The sequence below is a fragment of the Phyllostomus hastatus genome, unplaced genomic scaffold (genome assembly GCF_019186645.2).
Source record: "Phyllostomus hastatus isolate PE091 unplaced genomic scaffold, TTU_PhHast_1.1 phas_contig_40, whole genome shotgun sequence".
Lineage (NCBI taxonomy): Eukaryota > Metazoa > Chordata > Mammalia > Chiroptera > Phyllostomidae > Phyllostomus > Phyllostomus hastatus.
The window spans coordinates 89,848,845-89,867,136 of NW_025333872.1; the positions used below are offsets into that span (position 1 = coordinate 89,848,845).

Here is an 18,292-nt window from a genome sequence, read left to right on the forward strand (position 1 = left end):
ATACTAAGTGAAATAAGCCAGCCACAGAAAGACAAATACCATATGATTTTCTCCATATGTGGAATCAAATGAACAAACTGAACTAACATGCAAAACAGAGACTGATTCGTAGACAGAGAGCTGCTGACAGCTATTTGGTGAGGAGGGGGCAGGTTAAAGAGTTGAGGGATGGAGCAAAAAGGAAAAAGGACTCATGGACATGGACAACACTGTGGTGATTGCAGGGCAGAGGGGGACTAAATGGTAGTGGAAAAATGCAATACAGATTAAATTTTAAAAAGAAGGGTGAAAAGAAATTTGCTTTGATGCCAGTACTGTCATCAGTGACACGCCTTGAGAGCTAATAGTGTGTGCACTAGTGTGTACGTCACATGACAGCTGTGCTGTGCTGCTTGAGATTTTGCTTCACTGTTCTAGAAAAATGGCATTTTCGTGTACTAACAATACATCTTGTTTATATGGCATTAAACCCCCGCCCCCCAAAGCCATTTGCTACAAATAAATGTTTTGACTATCAAGAGGCCACCTGTTGAAATATTTACATCATTTCAACTATTTTTTTCCTCTTTGCTCTATGACCTCCTAGCTTGATCTTTTGGTTTTTTTTCCCACTGGTAATTAAAATAAGTTAGGTAAAGGGAAGTGAGCTTAAGTAAAATACCTGTCAATTTGTATTCCTGCTCTACAAATAATACTGTAAAATGTCTTGGTAGGGAGCAGAGGATGAGTTTTTAATTTGGTTTTTGGATTCTCATGATGCATGCCACTTTCATGTCCCATCTCTTCATGTCACTGAGACACAGCCTGTCGTCATCGGTTCTGACTGGCGATTCTCATTTAACCTAAGCTAAAGCAGAAGAAGTTGGATCATTTTTTACCTTCTTCTACTCAATTACACTGTGATTTGCTTTGAACTACTATAAAGTATTTGTGCAATATTGTAACTGGTAATGACACTGGTATGCACTGGTAATGTGACAATCACTCTTTACAAATAGAAAAAGATGCCTTCCTTCCTCTCTGAGCTGTCCCCAGGATCCTATCACGTGCAGTCGGCCACATAGTGTGTACCATTTTCTACTTTTGTTCTGTGTGTACACTTTGTAGGGACTTTGGCATTTGAAAAATGTAGTATTTTGGGGGTTAAATTACAGAAAAAAATGTGTTGATGCTAATTGAATCCACCTCTCCCTATTTGACTATTTGGTGATTTTACAGACCTTCAACTCTCTCTTCAGTCTCTCTAGCTGTATTTCATTGTTCTACACCCCAAGCCTGTGGTCATTTTTTGTGTTGCGTTCAACAATCTGAATCACACCTTTGTGAGACTCACAGGGAGGTGGTGGTTTGACTCACTGCTCTAAGGAGTGGCACTGCTCCTAAACCGTCTGAGCACTCCAATTCTGAGTTTCTCTGAGAAAGGAAATTTCATGATTTCGCTCAAATGTAACTTTGTCTCGTAGAGAAGGTTTTTGGTTTCCTCTTCCTTGTATTACTCAGCCCTTCTATTGTGTTATAGGCATTTCTTTCTTTCTTTCTTTCTTTCTTTCTTTCTTTCTTTCTTTCTTTCTTTCTTTCTTTCTTTCTTTCTTTCTTTCTTTCTTTTCTTTCTCTCTTTCTCTCTTTCTCTCTCTTTCTCTCTTTCTTTCTTTCTTTCTTTCTTTCCTGAATACTTTTTAACTGTGTTTCTTCCTTCAACCTGAAAACCTGTTGGAGGGTAACATGATCTCTGTTTATCACTGCATATTTTGTACATTTTAAGCACTGAACAATTTTTACTCAATGAACAAATACTTTGATAAACAAGCTTGGTCACTCTCACTACTAGTACCTGAATTGAGTCTAAATTCTTTTTCTGGAAATCAGATCGTCTATAGCATGACTGCTGGGACCTTTTACAGTGGGTGGTAATACTACATATTGTCTTGTTTCATTAAGTTTCTATCTACTTGTTTTTATCTTTGAAATCTTTCAAAATGAAGTCAAGTTACATTTATAATATAAAGCATAAGCTTTATTTTAAAAAATAAAATGCTTGTGTGGAGTTAGCCCTGAAATCAGGTAAGTCCTGATTTCATCTTAGTGAGAACAATACCACCTTTGACCAGTTCTCTTTAGTCAAATCACTTGCTTTTACCTTCCCACCATCATAACATACCTTTATCTGATATGAAAAGATTTTATTTGCTGCTGCAGCTTTCCTGTACAATCTGTTCACAGTCTCAACCTCTTTGTAAAGTTGTATAGTAAGGGAATAAACAGCAGTTGAGTAATACACTGGCTAATATTTACACTGAAGAATAATCCATTATTTTTACCCCAGTCCCAACCCAAAGTAGGTTAATGTCATCCAGAATTCACCCTCTCAAGATTCTGACCTCTCAATTTCCTAAAACAAGTAAACCTAAAGGAATTCTCCGCTTTGATCTTTTTTCCCCATTTTTCATCCTAAGGCTTCTGTCTGGTCTTACATTCCAAACAGATGATTGTAGAGTCATACAGTGTGTGGACGAAGGTGTAGTGAAGGTCACACAGCCCAAATGCTCACCGGATGATTGAATCCCTTCAGTCTTGATGTGGTCGTGATAAGAAAACAGTCATTTTCTTATTTATTTATATGCTAGAGGGGGCTTGCTAGCTCTCAGGCCTCTTTTTACAAGGTCACTAATTCTATTCAGGAATTAGCTGCCCAAAGCCCCATTTCCAAATATGGCCACTTTGGGGATTAGATTTCAACAAGTGAATTTTGGAGGAATACAAACGTTAAGGCTATAACATCATCTTGTATGGGACATCCCATTGGAGGGTGGCACTCGTGTTTTTTCTAAACCTTCTTTTCCTTACGCTAACCTCTCCTAGTTACACATTTTCCATGTGACCCAATTTCATGTCTCCTCACCATCCTGGTTACTCTAACCTGAATAGACTTGCTTTGCTTATATATGTAGCCTTCAGCAATGAGTGTGATACTCTAGGTGTGTGCTGATGAGCTGAGAGGAGAGGGTGAATATCATCTTTTTTAATTCAGATACAATCTCACTAGTACATTTAGCAGTGAAATGGTTGGAATGCCCGACCAAGGGCAATGTGACCAGTGGGATACAACTGCTCTTCTTGTCTGATCGGTTTCATTTCTGAGTATCCTTAAATCTGTCGACTTTGTTGATAATGGATACAGTTTTAAAACTCTGTTAACTGAAAGAAATCTTCCTTTTAGAGCTAGCCTCTCAAATCATACTTAATAGAGAATGATCTGGGACAAGTTCGTCAGCCTCCCGGGGTAGCAGTCGCCAATATTTACCAGACAAGATTATTGCGAGGGCGGGTGTGGTGGTCAAGTGCTGACCTGTAAAGTACACAGAAAGTGTTGAGAGCACATGGTGAGTGCTCAGTGCAGATCAGCGATAATAATCTTTACCACTGAGAAATGCTTATTTTAATTCTGTACAAACAGGAAGGGTCTGTGGGTTCTTTACGTTTTCAAAGTGTCCTCTAATATATCTAATATAGATGCATAAAAATAAAAGTTATGTGTAAAAATGTCACACATTTGTCCACATTTCTTGACAAATTAGGACAAAATTGAACAAAGTTCTGCCATTAGTTATCCATTTGTTATGGAATGAGAGAACAGGTGGTAGAGAGTATTTGCTTCTCATAACTTTAATATTCAAAGTAATTGTATTGCTTTTTACCAAAATGGTGATTTCTTTAATATAAATTTAAGAGCTGTTGTCTACTAACATATTTTGAACAGATTAATATTTTAAAAATATAGATGCTTGTGTTAATTTTTCTTTTTTAAACTTTTTAAAAAATTTTTATGTTTGTTTTTTTATTGTTGTTCAATTATAGTTGTCCCATCCTCGCCGCCTCCATTACTCTTTTTAATTACCCTTTTTAAAATATCAGTTTCTATTGATACATTTCAGCACTACAGCACGGCCTTTCCCAAGGTTAAGATGCTGAGCAGAAGCCTCCAAGTTTCACTGCAAAAGAGATAAGGTTCTCTCCCCACACCTCCATAATTTAGTTAGTGAGAACCATAGCCAGGTAAATCTTTGGGGAACATTATTTTAAACTATTTAACAACTTTTATGGTAGGAAAAGAGAAATACATTTGTGAAAACGTTAGAACCAAGGGAACCACCCGAGGCTCTTGGGTCCACTCCTAAGGTGATAAAATGTAGCTCAGTAACCATAAGAGACTTCCAGAGCACCTCTGGGGGCCAGGGGCTGTAGGGATGCATTTTGATAAGTCATGCCTCTTTAGTGTCTTCTGTTAAGAGGTCTACTTAATGGAAAGGATGTTTCCTAAATGCTTTTTTTTTATTGTAAATGCTATTACAGTTGTCCCAATTCTTCCCACTCTGTGGTCTTTCCACCCTTTTAAAAAATGTCATTGTAATTTAATTTGAAGTCCGGGAGTGTGATACCTCTGGCTTTGTTCTTTTTTCTTCTCAGGATTGCTTTGGCTACTTGGGATCTTTTGATTCCGTACAAATCTGCTCATTTTCTTGTTTTCTTCCTTAAAAAGTGCCATGCCCTTGGGATTTTGATGGGGAATTGCATTGAATCTGTATATTGCTTTGGGTAATATGGCCATTTTAACTACACTGATTCTTTCAATCCATGAACATGAAATATCTTTCCATTTTTGTGTGTGTGTATTCTTCAATCTCTTAATAATATATTATTTCAGTGTATAGGTCTTTCACGTCCTTTGTTAAGTTTATTTCTAGGTATTTTATTCTTTTTCAAAAAGTTTACTTCTTCATTTATTTATTATTTATCTTTAGAGAGAGGGGAAAGGAGGGAGAAAGAGAGGGAGGGAAACACCAATGTGTGGTTGCCTCTTACAAGCCCCCAAAGAGGACCTGGCCCACAGCTCAGACATGTGCCCTGACTGGGAATTGAACCAGTGACCTTTCGGTTCTCAGGCCAGCACTCCATCTACTGAGCCACTCCAGCCAGAGCACTAGGTATTTTATTCTTTTTGTTACAATTGCAAAAGGAGTGTTTTTTTAAATTTTCTGAAATTTCATTGTTAGTATATAGGAATGCAATGGATTTTTGTTCTTTATTTTGTACCCTGAAACTTTCCTGTATTTATTTATTGTTTCTAATATTTTTTGAGTCTTTATGATTTTACTTTTTTAATATTTCTTTTAATTTAATTTTATATTGAGATACAATTTTACGTACAACGAAGTGCACAAGTCTTTAGTGTAGAGCTCAATGAATTCCTACATGTGTAAACGCCTATGTAACCACCACACGAATCAAGATATAAAACATTTCCAGCACTTATAGAGTTCCATTATGCCAGATCAATTTTGCTAGTTCTCAAATGTCATTTGCATGAAAGCATAGAGAGTGTACTCTGTTGTACCTGGCTACTTTTGCTCATCATTTTGTTTGTGTAGTTTATCTATATTGCTTTGGGTAAAATGAGTTCATTTTTTTATTGTTATTCAACTATAGTTGTCCCCATTTCCCGCCTGCCACTCTCCCCTGCCCCACCCACCCCCACCTCCCACACTCAGTCCTACCCCTCTGTCCCTGGGTCCTTTATACATGTTCCTCGACGACCCTTCCCCTTCTTTCCCTTGTCATCCCCCTCTCCCTGCCTCTCTGGTTACTGTTAGTTTGCTCTTTATTTCAACGTCTCTGGTTATATTTTGCTTGCTTGTGTGTTTAGTTGATTAGGCTCCACCTATACGTGAGGTCAGGTGGTATTTGTCTTTCACTGCTTGGCTTATTTCATTTAGCATAGGGTTTTCTATATAAAGAATCATGTCTTCTGCAAAGTGGCAGTTTTACTTCTCCATTCCCAACTCGAATGTCCTTCATTTCTTTCTCCTGCTGATTGCCATGGCTGGACTTCCAGTGCTGTATAGAGTAACAGTGGTGAGAGCGGACACTCTTGGCTGTTCCCGATGCTAGAGTGTGGGTGTAAGCTAAGGTTTGTCCTTTATGGCCTTTCTTATGTTGAGGTACTTTCCTTCTATGCCTATTTAGTTGAGTGTTTTAATTATAAATGGATGTTGTAGCTTGTCAAATGTTGTTTTCTACATCTGTTGGCATAATCATTTGATTTTTATCCTTTATTTTGTTCAGGCGGTGTATCACATTGATCAATTTGTGTATGTTGCGTATGTCTTTATACTCCCGGGATGAACCCGACTTGATCATGATGTATTATTTTTTTTAATGTGTTGTTATATTTGATTTGCTGGTATTTTGTTTAGAAATTTTACATTTGTATTCATCGGAGATATTGGCCTGTAGTTGTGTGTGTGTGTATGTGTGTTATCTTTGCCAGGTTTTGGTATCAGAGTTATGATGGCTTCATCTAATGTGTTAGGAAGTATTGCCTCTTTAATTGTTTGGAAGAATTTGAGAAGGTTAGGTATTAAGTCTTCTTTGAATGTTTGGCAGAATTCACTGGTGAAACCATCTCATCCTGGATGTTTACTTTTGGGGAGGTTTTTGGATGTTTCAATGTCCTCCCTATTGATTGGTTGATTTAGATTTTCCATTTCTTCATGATTCAGTCTAGGAAGGTTACATATACCTAGAAAACTATCCATTGTTTCTAGGTTATTGACTGTGGTGGGAGATAGTCTTTTTCAGTATTCTTGCATGAGCCTTTTTATTTCTGTGGTGTCTGTGGTAACTTCTCTTCCACTTCTGATCTTGTCTGAGCTTTTTTTCTTTTTTCCTTAGTGAATCTTGCTATAGGTTTGTCCGTTTTAGTAATCTTTCTAAAGAATCAGCTCGGCCTGGCTGGCGTAGCTCAGTGGATTGAGCATGGGCTGTGAACCAAAGTGTCGCAGGTTCGATTCCCAGTCAGGGTACATGCCTGGGTTGCAGGCCATGAAGCCCAGCAACTGCACATTGATGTTTCTCTCTCTCTCTCTCCCCCTCCCTTCCCTCTCTAAAAATAAAAATAAAATCTTAAAAAAAAAGAATCAGCTCAGTGTAGCATTAATTTATTATTAAGTAATATTCATAGCAAAAGTGGTATTTGATGCTGAGCTGTATTACCAGGAAAACTAGTCATAATCCTATCCTTCTTATGGCATCTCCTAAACAGACACTCGGTTTGTCAGAGGCAGCTTGCACTGGCTCTCAAAAGCTTATTGTCAATTTTCAGGAGTTTTGTAAGCTGCTTGACATCTGACAGGTAGTTTCAGATTTGCCCTGGTAGGACAATGCCATTTAGGCAATGGAAACCGGTGAATGCCACACATCAAAACCTTGACAAAAATCTCCCGGACAGCTGGTTGTCAAACACCAGCATATTTGTGCCTCGAGGTATTTCTTTAAATAGAAGAAAGGGTTATTGGCACCGAAGATGGTTTTAGTGTGAAAGTATACATGAGAAAAGGAATAAACTGTTCTCGCTTCTGTGTTCTCAGGGATTCGGAAAGACCGAAGAGGCGGGAGAATGTTGAAACACAAGCGGCAGAGAGAGGACGGGGAGAGCAGGCACGAAGCCGGGTCCTCGGGAGACATGAGAGCTGGCAGCATTTGGCCCAACCCTCCCTTGATCAAGCACATGAAGAAGAACAGCTCTGCCTTATCCTTGACAGCCGAGCAGATGGTCAATGCCTTGATGGAGGCTGAGCCCCCCCTAATCTATTCCGAGTACGATCCTACCAGACCCTTCAGTGAGGCTTCCATGATGGGCTTGCTGACCAACCTCGCGGACAGGGAGCTGGTTCACATGATCAACTGGGCAAAGAGGGTGCCAGGTAAGGGCACGAAGCTTGGCTTTTGTTTCTAAGAGTCAGTAACTATTTAGGAACTGGTTGTGATGTCATAGGAGAGATGAATAATGGAAAACGATGACATACTGTCCAATTGGTCTCAAAGTTATATCAGATGCGTGATTTTTTAGTGTCAGGACACTGTAATTCTCCTGGAAGTTAGGAAATAGTGTGTTAAAACAAAAATCTAGAAGATTCAAGTCTTTAACCTGCCATTATTTTTAACCTATCCTAGTCACCAAAAAAGTCTGGGGTGGACATTACATAATAAATGTAGGTAATATTACATGTTCACAGTGTGAAATTTTTTTTAAAGATTTTATTTGTTTATTATTTTTAGAGGGGAAGGGAGGGAGATAGAGAGAGAGAGAGAAACATCAATGTGTGGTTGCTGGGGGTTATGGTCTGCAACCCAGGCATGTACCCTGGCTGGGAATCGAACCTGGGACACTTTGGTTCCCAGTCCGCACTCAATCCACTGAGCTATGCCAGCCAGGGCTACAGTGTGAATATTTTTAACATTAAATGATTGATGATCTGTACTTTTTTTTTTAATATCGAGGACTTTTGTTCAAAAAACCTCAACCACTAATAAGCAATTTACCTTAAAGTCTTTTAAGACCTTTGCGGACTAAAGAAATAATAATAGGTTTCCCTACTGAATGCCAATTATTTACTTAAATCTCCACTCTTAATATTTTAGGAGAAAAGCAAAACAATAGACAAATTGTGCTTTCCTCCTAGTGCTGGGAGGAGCTCAAAGAAAGACACGGTGGCTGAAGTGACACTGGGTCCTTCGGTGATTCTGTCCAAATGGGCGCGTCTGTAAACTTGACTGCTCCTCTCATTTAGAGAGAACTCCAGTTTTTGTGGAGATGGGACTAGAAAATGACCTCCTCCATGTCCCAACATATCCATTCAGGAACTAACATAGGAGGCTCAAGGCAAGAGGAAGTTCCATCTTTTTCCAGGGCTTACAGATCCAATCAGTAATAGATTTAGAGAGATTGTCTCATTTGATGTCTTTCTAACTGATGAAATCAACTATTACCCTCGAAGCATGAGACGCTTTATATTAAACTAAATGAATGCAGAGTTTTGTACTTGCATTTCAGAGTTCACCAATCTGTTATAGGCCAAGTGAACATATGTCTGGCCTTAGAGAATAGTTCATATATTTGCATATATTAACATATTAATATGTGGCTTTTGAAGTGTGGGGGTTAACATGCATGTTCAGGTATCTAGAGTCAGTCCTAATGGCAAATAAAAGCTACTAGCCACCTCTGGAAATAAGAGTTTGATTGAGCACCTACCCACTGTAGCATTCACATGAAGTAGATGCATCACAAGCAGATATTGGAATCTAAATGTAATGTGGCTATAGATTTTATCTTAATGCTTGTTATTGTCTTTTTACATACTTTGGAAGAAGAGGGAAATTAAGAAATAATAATGGCTATATCCCTGAGAGCCCACGTTTGGTTGCTAATTTTTATTGTAATATAAGCATATATTTTCCCTCATGAAGTCTTAGCTGCATTCATTGCAGAAAACTGCTGAGTTCCAATATATACATTTTTACAGTTATCAGCTGATTACCCTCATGACCTTTTTATAATTAGAAGAATTTGAAGGGTATTTGGAAAAACTGGAATTAAATTCAAATATGTTACCAGAGGATGAAGAATTCATGGCAATAATCTTCTGAATTTAAGTGTGAAATGGAGACAGAAGGAAAAGGGAAGAAAACATCGATACCATGCATGGCCTTCTCATTGTGAAACCTAGAACTAAACAACTTTATAGTAGTGAGATGTGTATAGCAAAACCACTTTATAACTTGATTATTTTCGCTCAAAAGGCCTGAACAATTTCAACATCCTTGAACCAAACTATATCCTGTTACTTGATGGTTTTTTAAAAAAGCATTATAAAGTCAAAAAATAAATTTTATATGTGTGTGTGTGTACTATTAGAATACAGCTGTTATAAATCAAAAGCCTATTTGTCTGCCCAAGTGGAATAAAAACAGTCATTGATTCAAAAAAGGATGGAAAATGAGACAAAAAGGTCTTCTGAAAAAATGTGAAGATGATTGTCAAGCTTTTCAGAAAAATTGACAGTCACATTTTGAAAACCTTTTATATGTTTAAGATACCATCTTGTCATTTCAAAAATAGCCCATACTGAAAATCTAATATAGACAGTACTATATTTGTGTGGTAATAATTTAAGGCTAATAATAGTGATTTTAAAAAGAAGGAATAGGAAATAGTAGTAAAATAGTAGCAAGAAAGTCAATTCTAGAAGAATGTAGAATTAGCTCTATGATGCACTGGACATGTGGCTAACCCTCAGAATGTATAATATAACAGAAATTGTGAAGTAGCTTAATTTTTAAAAAATCAGCTGTACTGAGGTATAATTGACAAAATTGTAAGATATTTAAAGTGTGTGTGTGTGTATGATTTCTCCCATGTAGTTAATTAACCCATTTATTACCTCATATAATTGTCTTTCCTTTTGTGAGAATGCTGAAGCTCTATCCTCCCAGCAAGCTTCAATGATATAATACAGGCGTATCAACTGTAGTCTAATGTTTTGCATTAGATCCTCAGCCTGTTTTCCTCTTACAGCTGAGAGTTTGTACTGTTTTACCAATTTCCCCCTATTTGCCCCATCCTGAGACCCTGACAACCACTTTCCTACTGTGTCTATGAATGAGACTATTTTTTTTTAAGAGATTTCACATATAAGTGATACCATGCAGTATTTATCTTTGTCTTGATCATGTTACTTCGTGTGATGCCATCAAGGCCCATCTACGTTGTTGCAAATGGCAGGATTTCCTCCTTTTTCATGGCTGATATTCCATGGCATGTATGTATACCACATCTTCCTTATCTGCTTATTCACCAACGAATGCTAAGGTTGTTTCCGTGTCTTGGATATTGTGAATAAGGCTGCAGCGAACCTGGGAGAGCAGATATCTCTTCGATATCCTGTTTTGATTTCCTTTGGGCAGATAACCAGCTGTGGGATTTCTGGGTAATATGGCAATTCTATTTTTAGTTTTTGAGGAACCTCTATACTGTTTTGCATAGTAGCTGCATCAGTGTACATTTCTACCAAGAGTGTACAAATGTTTTCTTTTACCTACAACCTCTCCATCACTTGATATCACTTGTCTTTGTGGTAATAGCCATTCTAACAGGTGTGAGGTGATACGTCATTGTGCTTTGATTTGTATTTCCCTGATGATTACTGCTCTGGAGCACCTTTTCATGTATGTGTTGGCCATTTGTGCATCTCCTTTGGGAAGCTGTTCAGTTTCTTTGCCAGTTTTAAGAGCTCAGATTTTGTTGCTGTTGTTGCCATTGAGCTGTTTGAGGTCTTTATATGTTTTGGATATTAACCCCTTATGAGATACATGATTGGAAAATATTTTCTCCCACTTTAGAGTTTCCTTTTCTTTTTGTAGAATGTCTTTTTTTTTTTTCTGTGCAGAAGCTTTTTAGTTTGATGTCATCTCATTGCTTATGTTTCCTTTGCTTTTGGTGTCAAGTCCACACAAGTTATTTTGGAGACTCATGTCGAGGAGCTTATTGTCTTTGTTTTCCTTTAGGAGTTTTGTGCTTTCTTCTCTCCCTTGCCTACCCAAGTCCCTCTCCACTCAACACTAGAAGAGTCCCCTCCCTTGTGAACCCCGACTTCCCATTATTTTACTTGGGGTTCCCTCCTTGTCCAGTTTTGGCCCCTAGGAAGAGGGTCCCCTTTTGCTGGACCTGCCTCCTACTAGGCCCACGCTCAGGTTCCTCAGGAACTTCTGTGTTGTCTTTGAGGGTGCAGGTTTGTCTTAGCCATTACAGGGCTCAAGGCTTCTTTTGCTCCCCGTGTTCCCCAGGAATCCAGTGATTAGCTTCCTGACTCTAATCCTCCTCCCCTTCAGTCCAATTAATAATGTGCCGAGCACAGGAAATGCTTGTTGAATGAATGAATAAATGAATGAATGGAAGGTGACTTTTGAAACTCCTGCTTTTAAGAAATCTCTGAGCCCTGTGAGAACTCAATTTTTCCACAAAGTAAAAGTGATCTTCAAGGCTTTCGTGTTACTTTTTTTTTTTTTTACCTCTCTTCAGAATCAGCCTGCCACTCTGACCCCTCTAGCAGCTGCTGTAGTGAGGCTCATTTCCAATCTTTCTTTTGTAAGGGGCAGAGCAATACCCAGAGGCATGTGTGGAACTTGCGTTCTGAGGACTTTTAACAGGCGTCAGTTGGCTTGCAGCAAGTTCGTTTCACTTAAGGAGTGTAATTTAAAGCTTAGAATGGATAAGGACAAGGGGGCAGACAGAGGGCATGATACCTCAATGTGGGAATTGGGAGCATCTTCAAGAGACCCATTCTATTCTGGGAGGTTCCTGCAGATTTCAGGGCCTTGGCAAGCCTCCCCAGTACTCTGATTCCCAGCCTGTAATCAGACCAGTGAACCCTGCATCCAGGCCCTTGTGGTGTCCCACCCAGCTTGATTCAGCGTGGCATGGGGATAAAGTGTGGCAGGGTGATGAAAGAGAACGTGACAAGAAAGCCTGGGGCCTTTCAAAGACATGACAGATGCCTGTGTTTAAGGGTGCGATTTGCAGTTTAGATTTTGCCACAGTTTTAGAGTAAGAGCCTTGGGACTGGGATGTAATTACCCCACATCAGCCGTGGCAGTCCTCCGGGCTGGCAGTGCAGAGGGTGTTGGAGTGTTCCATCTCCAAGCCAGCGCTGCCCGGCTTTTTGCTGCTCCTGGTAGGCTCTGGCTGAAACCCAAGGGAAGCCCCTACTTACTTGATTTTCCTTTCCCACAAAACTTCGAAGCCTTGTGGATGCTTGTTGGCCTGAAGACCATGAATTCTTTTATCTTGAGAGTGTTGGAGGAGAATGCCCTATCTGCTTCATCCCGCCCCACGCCAGGGCTCTGTTTCAGGGAGCCTGGGCCGGGCCCCCAGAATCTGCATGTTTATTTTGAGTACAGTGGACAGTGTGTGGTGCTGGGTGTCCCCAGGGGAGCCTGTGGGGAGTGTTGGCCTGTGACACTGCCACTTTGGGGGGAATTTGGCATGGAGAATGTCAGTGATTGTGTAACAATATATGTGCCAAATAGACATATTACCATTGAAGTATGTTGAGATGGGTTGAATTGTGTCCTCCCCACCCCCAAAATATGTTGAAATTCTAACTCCTAATACTTCAGAACATGATCTTATTTGGACAGGTTCTTTATAGAGGTAATCAAGTTCAAATGAGGTCATTAAGACAGAGCTTAACCCTTATGAAAAAGGGGACGTTTGGACACAGAGAGAGACACACACAAAGGGGGATGGTGTGGTGACACACAGAGAGAAGATGGCTGTGGCATTGGAGAGATCCATCTCTAAGCCAAAGAATGCCAAGGATTGCCAGCCATCCCCAGAAGCCAGAAGAGAAAAAGAAGGAGCCTTTCTAGAGCCTTCTGAGAGAGCATGGTCTGCTGACACCTTGATCTCAGACTTCCGGCCTCCAGAACTGAGAGATAATAAGTTTCTATTGTTTTCAAGTACCCAGTGTTTGTACTTCATATCACAGCCCTGGGAAACTAATACAATTATATTAAAAATAAAATGTGCCTGTATTGGCAAGGCAAAAGAAATCAGGAGCTTTTGATTTAAATGAGGAATGTCTGGCTCACCTGGTGTAGGCTTAGCTAATCATTTACTCCTGAATATTCTCTCCTTGGCCAGGCCAGGGGGTTCGCTGAACTCCTGGCTTTGAAGATGATTTAGAACTTCAACAGTTCCGCACATCTACCTGGCAAACACCTAATACAAATTTTTAACTCACAGAGGAATGTTTTCATCTGGCACCTTAATCATTTCCCTTTTTCCATTTATATCTTTTGATCCCCCTGAATTCATCCTGGTGTACAGTATGAGGTGTGGCTCCAATGTGATTTTTATACAGATGGCTGCACAGTTGTTTCAACTGCTTTCATCAAACAGTGTCCTACAGAAGTATTTTTAAGACCCCTTGTATAGTCGACCTCCCAAGTTTACTGCTAATTAAGAGCTTTGGAAGCAGAGTGATAGATATGGCCCACTGATTTGCATGTTTGGTTATTCTTCCCAATTCTGAAATCAAAAATAAAAAAGAAAATTCATGACTGAGTCACAAGTTATACATTTAACCTGATCTATATGAATGAATGTAGATCATGAATTTTTTTGCTTGTTATTTATAAGACTTAAAAAACAAGTGCTGCTAAGAGGTAATTGGGTGAATTACCATTCAACATTAACAGGACAAAAAAAATGCTTCTCAGGATGGTGAAAGGAAAATCTCAGGCTTCCCTTCTCTCTTCCCCATCTGCTGTAGGTGTCCCCCAACTATTCCTGTACTTAGCCCTGGGGGTTCCTTCTGCTTTTAAGCAACTTGAAAAACTTGTCCACTAAAGGTTTCAGCTGTGACTTTTAGGCTCATGATGTCTACATTTCTTTCTCTAGTTGCCAACACCTGAATATTCAGGTCTCGCTGTCAGCTGCCCCAAAGATACCAGCGAAATGTCACACTTCTGCCAATATATCTAAATCCACACTAGCCATCCCCATTTCTTCTTCTTACAGCAAACTTACCTGGTTCTCCGGATCCTCCTCATTGCCACCAGGGGCTCCCCCTTCTTCTTAACTGCTTTGGAATCACCTTTGTGTCTGGCTCTTTCTCACTTTGTATCATCCATTCTCCTCCTCAACATCTCTAGACTTTGGCTTTGTTTCTGTTCCACCACCACCAGCCTGGTACATATCCTCATTGTTTTCCAAGACTGAATGACTATAATATCCTCTTAATTAGTCTTTTTGGATTCAGACTCTTCTCCCTTCACTTCATCCTACTCATCACTGCCAGAATAGTTTCTGAAAATCATCAGTCAGATGCCCTACTCCCTGTATGAATTTCCTATGAATGCCCTAACAATGTTTCACAAAGTGAGTGGCTTAAAAAAATAGAAATTTATTCCTTCCCAGTTTTGGAGGCTGGACACATGAAATCAGGGTGTCAACAGAGCCGTATTCTCTCTGAAGACTCTGTGGGAGTGTTCTTCCTTGCCTCTTCCAGCTTTTGGAGATTCTGGCAATCCTTGGCATTCCTTAGCTTGCAATGCACTTTTCCAATCTCTGCCTCTATCATCACAGGATGTTCATCCTGTGTGTCTGTGTCAAAACTTCCCTCTTCTTAGGACATGGATCATATTGGATTTACAACTCACCCTTGTCCAGTATGACATCCTTGTACGTGATAAAATCTGTAAAGATACTTTTTTTCCCCCCACATAAGTTTGCATTCTCAGATTCTGAGCGGAAATGAATTTTAGGAGATACAACTATTCAATTAAAACCTTGGCAGGCAACTTGATTATCTAATTGAATAACGGCTTTAACAGAGGAATGGCAGTGGCCCTGAAGCCTAAGATGCAGAAATAGGCTATGCCTTAGGGCACCTGAGGTTAACCTTTCTCAGACAGGCCCTTGGGAAGGACCTTCACAGGAAAGCTGTTCACCAACTCGGTCTCTCTCCCATAATATTTGATTTCTACTCTTCCAAATGATCTCCTTGCCCCACCTCTTCCCCCACCATCCCCTTTCAAATAATATATTCATTTTCTTTCTTTCTTTCTTTCTTTCTTTCTTTCTTTCTTTCTTTCTTTCTTTCTTTCTTTCTTTCTTTCTTTCTCATTTATTTAGGCTTGAATCCTTGTAGCCTCCCCTGTCTTTCAGTTCTATGCTTATTTAATTTTTTCCCTAAAGGAACACCTTAACTACTTCCTTTCTGAAATTCCAAACTTCTTTAGCCCGTGTAATCTTGGAGTGAATTTCCCATCACAGGATAACCAGTCCCCAGTTCAGAGTCTCTCTCTCTCTCTTTTTAAAGATTTTATTATTTTTTTAAAATTTATTTTTAGAGAGGGAAGGGAGGGAGATAGAGAGAGAAACAATGTGTGGTTGCTGGGGGTCATGGCCTGCAACCCAGGCATGTACCCTGACTGGGAATTGAACCTGTGACACTTTGGTTTGCAGCCTGCACTCAATCCACTGAGCTATGCCAGCCAGGGCCTAGAGTCTCTTGTCAGGTATGTTTTGCTGAACTAAATCAACTAGGGTCTAAAAATAGTAACAGTTCTCAAATGGTATTCTTTGCTAATGGTAGATTTGTTAGTTGGATGATTCATTTATCCACTAACAAATGGTTGGATAACATATGGTTGGATTTCTTCTTTTAAGTGAAAAGATGAATAGTTTCTGTTGTCTGGGTATCTGGATTTTTCCAGGGAAATTTGTCAAAGGTAAAGTATTTCTACAGTCTACATTTGACTAGCTCAAGCCATGAACTTATTCCTTAAAAGTTGTATATGTGCAAAATCAATTTATAGTAAATAAATCCTACTTTAATTGTGGTAAGGGTATCTTTCATTTAAATAAAACTTACTACAGATACTCATGTGAAGTGAGCATTTCTTTGGCAAAACCAATGTTCTCCTTTTTATTGAAATATGAGTCTGCACAAATTGAAATATCTTAACATGATGACTGTTGGGCTAATGATCATGACCTTGAAATTGTAGGCTTCTCACGATACCTGTGGCTGACTTTCTGGGCTCACTACACTTGATCTTTTGGCTTAAGCAATTCTCTATTTTGGTTCCTGAAATTCATTTTCCCTTAATGGTGGCATATTTAGACCCACTGTGAGCTTAGCCTCTGTGTGTTCTAAGCATCAACATGGCCAAGATGAAGTTTCAGCGCCCCTACTATCCAGCTGAGGTTCTGTCTCAGTGATGTGAGGCATTAGCTTTGTTTAGGCGGTGGGAGACCAGAGAACTGCACGAGGGAGAGAAAATCAGCACTGGCCCTAAAGAGATCTGTGGACGTGGAGCCATAAAACACAATGAGAACCTTGGAAGCGTTCTCAGTAGTGGAGTAGAATTAAAAGAATCCGCCTACTTCCCATACAACTCTCTATATAAACTAATAATTTCCAGAGGAAGCTCAAGAAATAAACTTGAAAATTATTTCCTACTACCACCAAGATATTGCTTTCTTTCACAGGAACCAGGGAGTTCTAATCAATAGTTTTACACTGTAGTCTTTATGTTAGACTATAGTCTAAACTGCTTATTTTTGGTGCAGTTATCATATCTCTACCCTCACTCCCCCCCAGCTCTCAAATACTCATGATAATAATAATAATTTTTTTTCTTGCTAGGGTGAAAATAAATCAAGTGGTTGAAGCAGATTGGGAAAGTATTACTATTAGAATAGTGATTTTATATATATCTATATATCTATATCTATATATCTATATCTATCTATCTATCTACCTATCTATATATTGCTTTTCTCTACATCAAAGACTTATTTCCTAGAGAAAGCAGTGCCACTTGTCCTTTAAGGTGATTCATTGCCAAAAAGGTCATAGTCATTAGATAAATAGATACTCACTCTGCCCCCCTGCACTCAGGTGCATAGAGGATGCAGAATTAGAAAAACTCAGCGGTGAAGTCCTTTTACTTCTTGTGGTATTTTAACACAAACAGTAAGGTAGATAGAACCTCATGGTTGTTTATGTCTAATTTTTAAACTCACCTGACTCACTGCAAGAGGCTTGATGTTCAGCTCATCTTCCCCAAAAGAATAGGCGACAAAATTAACTGTTCCTTGTTGGGAACCCCTAGTTCCAGGGAATCTTAGGGTTTTAATTCTGTTGCCATGGTTACTAAACTGTTGCATACAGTTTGCTCAACTTTGAATGGTCTTGCCTATTAGGAACATTCTCCCTTGTAAGTACATTGCTTCACGGGTCAAAATCTAAGTTCCGTTTAAAAAGTCTTGGGTAAAATTTATCATGATTTTGTTTTAAAAGCCAGTGGCCTTGTCCTTTAGGTGCAGGAGTTATCATTTCATTGTATAAATACCTAGCAGAGCCCCCAAAACAATAATAGGAAAATTAGAGGTGTGATTGCTAAATAAAGATGAAATTTAGTAAAACGGTGGCCGTGCCCTTCTCCAGAGGGAGTTAAAGTTTCTTTGTAGCATAGCATGTGTTCATTACGGGACCATTTCATAACATGAAATCTTATAAAATTGTGGGCAGTTCCAATCTCTGGAGGGTATTAAAAGTGTCTCTTCATAGAATAGCATGTCGCATAATAGCATTTGGTCCTTTTTACCTGGTCAAGATGTTTGCCTAAATTTGCTTGGGGCATTTGAAATGCATATTTGAAATCTAGTAGATAAATGCTATGAATTTAAAAACTCATTCAAGGCCTTGAGCTGCGGAAGGCTGTTTTCCAAAGCATGCGTTCAGCTGGCATCTGGCTCTGCTCTTTTTATAAAGCAGGAATGGGATACAGCAGACCACTCTGACAGAATCTGTCTTTAGTATAAAAGTGATTGTGAAAGCTGGAAACATGGTTATTATTAGCTTAGTTAACCAATGTCCAA

At 39.2% G+C, this 18,292-nt stretch overlaps 1 protein-coding gene across 4 annotated transcripts in view; it reads left to right on the plus strand.

The window, feature by feature from the left end:
- Window positions 1-18,292, plus strand: part of ESR1 (estrogen receptor 1) — a 366,173-nt gene that overhangs the window by 225,882 nt on the left and 121,999 nt on the right. For all 4 annotated transcript variants that reach the window (XM_045843476.1, XM_045843477.1, XM_045843478.1 and 1 more), the window contains one exon: window positions 7,425-7,760. In XM_045843476.1, coding sequence (XP_045699432.1) covers window positions 7,425-7,760 — 336 coding nt within the window. The remainder of the gene's footprint in view (window positions 1-7,424; window positions 7,761-18,292) is intronic.